Source organism: Bombus fervidus, chromosome 10 (genome assembly GCF_041682495.2).
Source record: "Bombus fervidus isolate BK054 chromosome 10, iyBomFerv1, whole genome shotgun sequence".
In the NCBI taxonomy this organism is placed as follows: Eukaryota; Metazoa; Arthropoda; class Insecta; order Hymenoptera; family Apidae; genus Bombus; species Bombus fervidus.
In genome coordinates this window covers 13,110,054-13,119,726 of record NC_091526.1, presented here as the reverse complement: position 1 = coordinate 13,119,726, position 9,673 = coordinate 13,110,054, and the positions used below count along the sequence as shown (strand labels likewise).

General features: G+C 33.7%; 2 protein-coding genes across 3 annotated transcripts; both read right to left on the bottom strand.

Moving 5' to 3' along the window:
* Positions 1-129: 129 nt before the first annotated feature.
* LOC139991692 (probable cytochrome P450 6a14) lies at positions 130-3,521 on the bottom strand. Its single transcript, XM_072011974.1, has 6 exons — positions 3,239-3,521; positions 2,281-2,624; positions 1,542-2,067; positions 1,226-1,447; positions 776-1,027; positions 130-633 (listed from the first exon to the last, which is right to left on the bottom strand). Exons 2-6 carry the CDS (start codon positions 2,611-2,613, stop codon positions 464-466), a joined length of 1,503 nt encoding a protein of 500 aa, XP_071868075.1. The 5' UTR covers positions 2,614-2,624; positions 3,239-3,521; the 3' UTR covers positions 130-463.
* Positions 3,522-4,339: 818 nt separating this feature from the next.
* On the bottom strand, positions 4,340-9,192 carry LOC139991691 (probable cytochrome P450 6a14). Of its 2 annotated transcripts, none has more exons than XM_072011972.1 (6): positions 9,048-9,192; positions 6,274-6,621; positions 5,552-6,077; positions 5,108-5,329; positions 4,745-4,996; positions 4,340-4,622 (listed from the first exon to the last, which is right to left on the bottom strand). In XM_072011972.1, the coding sequence occupies exons 2-6, from the start codon at positions 6,604-6,606 to the stop codon at positions 4,453-4,455; spliced, it is 1,503 nt and encodes a 500-aa protein (XP_071868073.1). In that variant the 5' UTR covers positions 6,607-6,621; positions 9,048-9,192; the 3' UTR covers positions 4,340-4,452. The 2 variants fall into 2 exon arrangements, with proteins under 2 accessions (XP_071868073.1, XP_071868074.1); XM_072011973.1 differs by lacking the exon at positions 9,048-9,192 and adding an exon at positions 6,876-7,076.
* Positions 9,193-9,673: the final 481 nt, after the last annotated feature.

The following is a 9,673-nucleotide window of genomic DNA, read 5'->3' as shown; positions in this document are numbered from 1 at the left end:
ACTCTCCACATGGAGTAGTTTATAAGTAGTAATTGGTTAACGCCTTCTTCGTACGCCGCTTACACGGTTTATTTTTTCGTACACTTTCTTACACTTCAATCTTCGAGTCATCGACAACTGTATGGAAAATTGTCGATTGTATCAGATTAATTCGGAGTAATTTCTTAATTACGATAACGATTCGTTTTTATGTGCTAACAAAGTTGGTCCTTTTATCGTTATCTTTATGATACAGTGTAAATGGAAATTCACGATAACAGAAATCTATAATGACACTTCCATCGACATTTTGTTATATCTACGTTTCAAAAGTTTCAAGCTTAATCAATGAAATATTTTCGTTCTCTGATACGATCGTTTCTAAAGAATTTGTACATAATAATACAACTTAATTTACGGTAATTGTAAGATCCAAAATGTAACAGTATAATTAGATAAAAATGTATTTAAGTAATTATTTACATTAATTTTGTGCTTTAGTTATCTTTAAATTTACCCCGCCATCGAGCGATAATAAAAAGGCATTTTTGTCTGGTTCGTATGGAATCTTGGTTTTCTCGCAAACATTGACTTTGTGATTGAGCAGAATCGTTGCAAGACCGACCTTGCTTTGATATTGGGCGAATCGGGCACCTGAAAGCAATTTTTAAAAATTACATCGATCCAATGTGGTATAATTAATCGTATAATTATCATAGTATTAAATAATGGCATATAAGATTAAGGGAACAAGATACCATATTGCGACTATATTTTATTTATTTTATTTAAATACCAATGCAGTTTCGCGGGCCATCGCCGAAGGGTAGATAGCTCATAGGATGTCTGGTAGCAACAGCATCCTCGTTAAACCTTTCCGGATCAAATTTCTCAGGATCTGAATAAATATTTGAATCGTGTTGGATACCATATACTGGTATCCATACTATTGTTCTTTCTGGTATGGTGATTTTTGTGCCTTTAAACGTATAATTCTCCATTGCTTGCCTGTTTAATACCGTCAGTATTGGATACTTCCTTAGTGTCTCTATGGAGTAACAAAGAATATTTCTTCCGTAAAAATAAAGCGCAGGTTTTATTCGCGAGAATCGGATCTATTCTCTCATTTATAAGCGAATAATCTCTTTACTATCTCATGAATAATCAAGTATTTCTTTCTTTTTGTTATAAATTGTTATTACAGATTTCATTAGGTAGACGTACTTTAATATTTTTTGGTACACACCTTTAAATACTTTGTCCAAATATTTCATTCCTTTGATACCTTCGTACGTCAGAGTTCCACCATTTTTGTTGTACGCATCTCTAATTTCTTGCCGTAATTTATCTTGTACTTCCTGATTTTGTGCTAATTCATAGAGAGTATGCGATATCGTCGACGAAGACGTTTCAAATCCAGCAATGAAAAAGACAAACGCTTGCGCGGCGATTAAGGAGTCGGTTAGTTCTGTAAGACACACAATTTTTTGTTATAAATCTGTTATTGACATATGTATTTTTCGCGATTTCATTTCAGATATACTTTCAAACTCCCTACTCACCAACATTTTCCATCTTTTCTGGATGTTCTTTCAGTTGCATCAGCAGGTTAATAAAATCTGGTCTTGTTATATTGTTCGTCTTCCTATATTCTATTGTGTCACGAACCAGATTTATGAAAAAGTTGTTCATCTCCGTCATCGGTAAAAGGTAACTAACTGTTTTAAACAGAAATGGTGCAAATCGTCTGCAAGATTCTCGGATAGTCTGTTTAAAATTGGGAGTGAAAATTTGTTTGCCCATTCTTCGGAATTCGCTGTTCTCATCTTCAAGAGCATTCATGCTGATCCCAAATACACAGCTTCCGATCACGTCGGTCGTGAATTTTGCAACCAAATCACGACACTCTATTGACACATCCTTTTTTACTACCTTATCTAAATATTTTTCTAAATTTCCCGCGCACTCTACTATAAGTGGGAACATCTCTTTCAGCTTTCCGGAGGTGAATATTGGTGATAACCTCACTCTCAGTGGTCGCCACCTCTTGGCTTCCAAAAGGAAGAGATGCTGCGACAATGGCTCTATCTACGCAAGAAATTATATATCGATAAATTTACAAACACTTTGATTTCGGCAAGTCTTGCGAATAATAATTTCCGAAAAATGTTTGTACGATTATTTTATTATTTCCAAAACATCTCGTTTATCTTTGAACTCAACAAGCTTTTCACGTCAAATCAACTCAATAAATCTGTTTTCAATAATGTTGTTGCACAGAGCAATGAATAAAGGAAATACCTTTTCAAGTACTTTGAACCCTCTGTCCACGAATAAAGAGAAGTCTCTGATGAGAACATCCTTGATCAAGTCTAGGTCGTTAATGACAAGAACCGGTGTTGTTCCTTCGTATATGCCAAAGACCGGTTCACTTTTGTACTCGTTGTACAAATTTTTCACAATTGTGGCTAAGGCCTGTCTTTTAAGGATAATATCCACAAAATTGCCAACAAACATCGACGGTTTTGGCCCAGGTACGCCACGATTCTTCCAGGTGTCATAAGCCGAGGTATAGTAATAATAGATCGCGAGAAGTATTGCAGCAATGCCGAAGAGAAGTTGAAAGTAGTCCATGTTGTAAGATACTAAATTTGAATAATTAAAAATCACAATCAATGACTGCTGTCGTTTCTTTATTTTACTTATTTTTAAATGGTTTTACGTTTGGTTTCAAAATTATCAATTTTCAGTTTATTATGACGGATTGGTGTTTCAGAAATATTTTTCTCGAATAATCATATTCTATACGATCGTATTAATAACAAATAACCGGAATTATTAGAGAGTCTTTCGAACGTATTTCTATGTAATTGTTCTCAGTCAAACAGAAGCAAGTATTTGTATACTTTTGAACGATAGTCTATGGATACGCGAGGAAAATATACTTCTGATATAATAGCGTTAGTCAAGTAATAATTTCCCGTGATATACCTAGATTACGAAATATACTTCGTGTTGTTTTTATCATCTACGTGTACCGTGACCAACTCCCAATGTAGTGTAAAAAACGAAGTTACTCATATCACGTTACCAATATCAAAAAGTTGCTAAAAAAATCAATAAGTTTTGGTTGATCTATAAGGACATTTAAATTTTACTTTTTAATTGTAAATGAACACTTAAGGTAATTAGTTTGTTGAATAATAAATACGCGACATTTAAATTTACAAATTAAATTTCAAGTAGTTGTCATACTTACATGATTGTTCTTTAAATAAAGCTTCTACCACGTAGGAAGAAACGTATCTGTCCGTATTACAATGTCAAATAACATTAACGATGATGCGTCAGTTTGAGTCAGCTGACCGATAGCTACTGTCGGTATTTTGTAGCTTGGTGTCATGCAACACACGCTATTTGTACGAAGGCAGCGATCAAAAGGCAGATTGACGGAAACTAATTTAGATTTTGAAATGAATCAAATTATCGATATTGTTTTCACGAAAAGTTTCAACTTCGTTTCACCACGGTGAATATTCTACTTTGCTTATCTACAGAATACGTATATATATATATATGGCAATCATTAGTTTGGATGTTGTGTTATTTTATCAGTTTTCTTGGAAGGAGTTTGATAACAAACAATGACACAGCGTTAGTCCATTTCATTATATACCATTTATTTGATTTTTAGAAACATAACCTGTATGACCATTAAATATATTTATAAAACATGAAAGATATGAAATATCACAGATGACAAAATCAGTTTAAAGATATAATAGAAATAATGTAGGGAAGCTGTGTGTATATATATATATATATATAAACAGTATTTGTCGAGAGTCATTCTGATAAATTGTAACGAAATCCTTGACAAAGATTTCCTCGTATCGTTTACGTAAACCACTCGTCATTATGTACCGTCGTCGTGTGGCTTGCGAATATAATTACGAATTTACTGATACATATTGAATCAATATATAAATCACCAACAGTCTTGATTGACTCTTTTGCTAACTCATCCTATAATGTAACGTGTCATGCAGATAAAAAACAATGTTTATCTTATTTATGAATTCATTTATATGAATGAATATATTTACTTATGAATTAAGTAAGAGTAGTAAACTGTTAAGCGAATGAAAAATATTAAATTACTGTAAATAGAACAGTCTGTTTTTGCCACTGATCTAATAATAGGAACTATTTCGCTCTAAGAAAACTGTTCAAGGGTTGTGACGTGTTAATAGCACGGAAAATGTTTAAATCGACCAGCCACAGAAGACAAGGACGAGAAGAGTAAGTAATAAGTTACCATTGGTAGTAATCAATAATAAACATTTTGATTAACGCGAACTTGTAATCGATACTATAATTTTATTATCAATTTTAAGAGTCGGCATAGATCGTCGAATTAAAATTAGTTAGATATGTACATCATTACGTATAACAATATAATTCTTTAGTATATTAATTTTCTACTTTCATTATTTTCAAATGCACACCTCCCTTTAACATCATCATAAATGAACGGGGATCATTTTCGTAGGGAATCGTAGTTTTCTCGCAAACGTCGACCTTGTGATTGCGAATGATCGCTATAATGCCAACCTTGCTTTGATACTGTGCAAAACGAGATCCTGAAAGTAACGATTAAGAAGCTACGTCATTCATGCTTTTTTTTTTTTTTTTTTAGAGGTAAAAGATACTTTACTAGTACTGCGTAGGTTTTCTTTTCTTTTGCTTATTTTTATTAACTTACCAATGCAATTTCTTGGACCGTCGCCAAAAGGTAAATAAGCCATAGGGTGTCTAGCAGCAACAGCATCGTCGTTGAATCTTTCAGGATCGAATTTCTCAGGTTCCGGGTAGATATCTGCATCTCTTTGGATTCCATAAGTTGGCACCCACACTTTCGTGCCTTTTTCTATGCTGACCTTGGTGCCTTTGAACGTGTAATTTTCCGATACCTCTCTCAGTATAAACGGTATTAGCGGATATATTCTCAGCACCTCTACATAGAGAAGAGAAAATAATTTATGTGAATCATTGTTTCGAATGTTCGACCAACTGCTTGAATAATTTTCTTCAGAAATCAAAGTTTCGTTTTAACATTGTAACGCACCTTTGAAAACCTTGTCTAGATATTTCATCTCTTTAACTGCATCGTACGTTAAAACTCCTTGATGTTTGTCGCAAACCTCTCTAATTTCCTTACGTAATTTGTCCTGTATATGTTGGTTTAGCGCTAGTTCGTAAAGAGTGTGAGATATCGTCGTTGAGGTAGTCTCGAACCCAGCCGCGAAAAAGACAAATGCTTGCGAGGTGAGCAATGAATCTGTTAGTTCTGTAAAGGACAATATCACCGACCTTTTATAATAATCTCATGCGATTAGAGTTATCAACTAAAATTGAAAAATTTCTTCTATGTAAAAAAAAAAAAAAAAAGAAATTCATGCCTCTCTTTTCACTCATCTGCACATTCTGCACATTAAAATTTATCAGAAATGGACAAATATTTGTAATACACCTAAAGAAAGTCACACAGGGTTGATTTTAAGCTGTATACCTAAATTTTCTAATTTCTCTGGATGTTCTTGAAGTTCCATCAGCGTGTTGATGAAATCTGGTCTGACTATCTTATTCTCTCTTCTGTATTTTATCGTGTCCCTGACCACGTCTATTAAGAATTGGTCGACTCCTGGAACTTGCAGTAGATGGCCAAATATTTCGTAGATGTTTGGCAGGAATTGCCGACAGATATCTCTGATTTGCATTCGCGTGGTCTGTGCAAACAGTTTTTTGCCTACTTTGCGAAATTCGCTGTTCTCATCCGAGAGAGCGTTCATGTTGATTCCAAAAACGCAACTACCAATTACGTCGGTTGTGAATTTCGCAGCCAAATCGCGGCACTCCACTGGTTCACCCGTTTGCGCCACGCCGTCTAAGTATTTCTCCAGATTCTTCGAGCATTCTATTACGAGAGGGAACATTTCTCTCAGCTTGCCTGACGTGAATACAGGGGAGAGTTTTGCTCTCATTGGTCGCCATCTTTCCGCTTCCAGGGCGAACAGATGTTCTCCCAGTGGTTCTGCCTGAATAAAATCTTTTTCTGAATTTTTGTTTCCTTCAAGAAGCAAATATTAATATATTTCTTTTTATGCGTCAAGTGGCATAAAAGTTTCGGCGAATTAACGAAAATAACGATCTTCGAATATGAAGTATATAATTACACGTGTTACATGATACATACAAATAAAAATTCGTAAATTAATCATAATTTTCAAGTACCTTTGAAAATAGGCGGAAACCTCGGTTAACGAATAGAGGGAAGTCCTTGATGAGAACGTCTTTGATTAATTCCAGATCTTTAATAACGAGGATAGGCGTCGATCCCTCGAATATTCCAAACATTGGCTCTTTCTTATATTCCTCGTACATTTCTTTCAGCTTATCGCCTAGCGACATTTTTCTAAGTAAAACATCTTTGAGATTGCCAATCAAGATAGTAGGTTGCGGTCCGGGTATGCCACGAATTTTCCAGTAGTCCAAGGTTGAGGTGTAATAATAGTAGATCGCTAAAACCACCATGCCAATGGCACAGACAAGTTGAAAATAATCCATGTTATATCAGGCTTTCTGTAAAAATCAAATTTCACTGATCAGAATTTATTGGTCGCGGTAACTTTTTCTTCTTATAAAGTGGATGTTTAAAGCCATACGCTAAACGCAGAAAAACAAGCTACTCGATTGATCGTCCTCGACGATCGGACCATCGATAACGATTAATTCTCTTTTCTTTTCTTTCTTCGAATAAATTTAAGCTTTTTATCGATTATTCATTTTTATTCTATATCGAAGAACAATTAGATATCAACTCAAAAAGATCTTACAAACTGAAACTTAATCCCAGTTTTCTTTGTCAATATTTCTTCCTTTGCAATAAGGATCTGCGCTGTTTAACAGAATTATAGCCTCTTATCTTCTCGAGTTTTTATCAATTTGTTTGTCAAGTTGCTCGAATATGTAGCTGAATAATTTCTGTAACGACACTGTTATGTTCCTTCCGTCGTTCGTACTGATGCTTACATTTGTCGTCGCCCTAAAACAATTTCTATGCACTTTTCTTGTTACAGTCGTCATCCAATTTAAGTAGCTATACATTCAACTAATACGATCGTTTCTTCTCCACATGTGTCTCCACATTTGTTTTCTCGATCATTCTAAGGTCGACATACATTATCGAGAGATTGTTTCAATCAATTTATAGATATCATTTATCCAATGCGAACCTCTTTATTGAGATAACTGAAAATGTCCTTGTAAATTCCGACTTAAATACGAGATGCAAGTACTTCAGAGCATAATGTTAAACAATTGTGATATAGAAATAATAATCAGAGCCACTTTAACGTATTCTTAGATCTCTATATCGATATTTTCATTCATTTGAAAAGTACGAATCTTTTATTCGCCAATAAAACGTTAAAACCTAGTGGTCCATATTACGCGAGATAAAAACTTAGTACTGATAAAAATAAATCATTCGTTTTGGTAAAACTTTGATAGCTAGTTCTCAGCAACAATCAGTGTAACAAGTAGACAATATTTTACAGCATTCGTCTTCGCTTTCTCGTCTATCTTTAATTTATTCAGTATATAGACACGAGCCCACAAGGAAATACGTTTCAATTTCATCCCTAAGACAGCCAAGATAGAACGAAACGATCGCGAAAAGAAAAATTAAGATAATCAAATTGTCAAACCGAATGATGAAACTAATTTCCGATGACTTTGAGCAACCGTGAACTTTAATCTGACGTGATAGCTTTGCTTTATTAAACGTAACGATTCTAACAACTATACAATAAAATCACAACTGACTATTAACCGAGAAAATGGGCTGCTCTCTGCTTTTGGTTCGCGCCGGTTTCCGACATTTCATTATTTGTATTTGTTCCATTGGTCGAATTCAACAAACGCAAAATATTTCCTCGATGAATAATTGTTTTGCTCAACCAACTCCATCAATCGATAAGCTCGTGACTTGCAATGGTGTAAAACTGTTATCTCGTTATACACAATGTAAATTGATCATTTTGACTGCTACATTGAATACAACATTAATAAAGATGGGCGTTCGTTCCCGTATTTTAAATAAATAAGTACATAGACTGGTGTGGGTATTGTAGAAATGTAGAAATAATTATGCGAACTTTTTTGAAGCCCACCGAAACGCGTTGCAACCAAAAGTTATTTCTATTGATTTTGGTAAAATTTTGATATGTAGCTCTCTTAAAAAACGTAACACCCGAATACAAAACGTTTTTGCAAGAAACAAATGTTACAACATTACATTTTAAACGGTTTGATAGATTTTTCATGATTATATGCGTATCTTTTAGATGCACTTTAAATGTATTTACGGAGTTCATTTGTAAGCAGATAAGAATGCAGAGATAACAGTACTTGTGTATAGATTCAAAACAATGGTTTACTGATTGTAAACAATTATTGTTTTCTCAGGTATAAGTGCACTACTTTTTCCACAAATATACTTTTACAAGGTGTACAAATAATAGTAATTTCACTACATAGTGCAATGACATTGTACCGTGGTATAACACCAAAATGTTGAGATTACATCGAAGAGAATGTTCCCTTAAACAATGAGCTCAAACAATTGATACGAGACAATCTTGAATGAATGTAACTGTGAAATTAAATTATGTAATATTAGATATGATTATCGTCGTGGGAAGTCTAAATTTACTAATTATATACATTGTAAACGGATTCCATTTTATAAATTAAAAAAAAAAATACGTTATTTCTTAAAATAATCCATGTAAACGGATTCCATATTGTAAACTTTTAAATAAATTAACTTGTTTCTAAAAATGAATAAAATAAAAGGTAAGAATTTTCTCCGAACTTTTTGATGAATTATATAGGATTAATTGACATGTACGTTGAAAATTAATTGTTGAATTAGAACAGTTTTTCACACTTACAAGCAATGAAGTTTCCTTGATACAAAATCTTTACATATTGCTACTACTTACCTAGTAATCACGATCCTACGAAAGTTTATTCCGAGTCTACGTTTGTTGCGTATCGTGGAAGGATGTTAACTGATACTGTCAGCGATCACTACTTGCGCCTCTTTTTAAATCGTGACGCAATTGAAATAAAACCATACGTGATTGAATAGTAACAAAGATTATACGTACGTACTTCGATATTTCTCTTGTTTCACATATCACGGTCAATTATTACGCTACTGATATCGAATAAAACTAATTTTTACTATGTATCGTATGCCGTACATTACTGCGTATTGTATAACTTACAAGTAATTACTGAAATTATTATTATTCTTGTAAAAGTAATTATTTCAGTTTAACTCGTGCAATTAACTTGTTCTAGAGAGGGAGAGAGAGAGAGAGAGAGCACGGAAATATGGTAGAAATTAGAAGTCACGAAACCCCATAGTGAACCATTAAATAAAGCTAACTAATTTGCTCTTTCCGTAGGCACAAATTGTGAATATAAAATTCATTCGCTGATAAATAAATGTATGTAAAGTTTTATCTTCGCGTTATCTCTTCTGCTATTTAACGAAAATTTCATGTCAGGATCATAAGAATACTTCGACTCTACAACCAACGATTGTACGATAAAGTTTTTA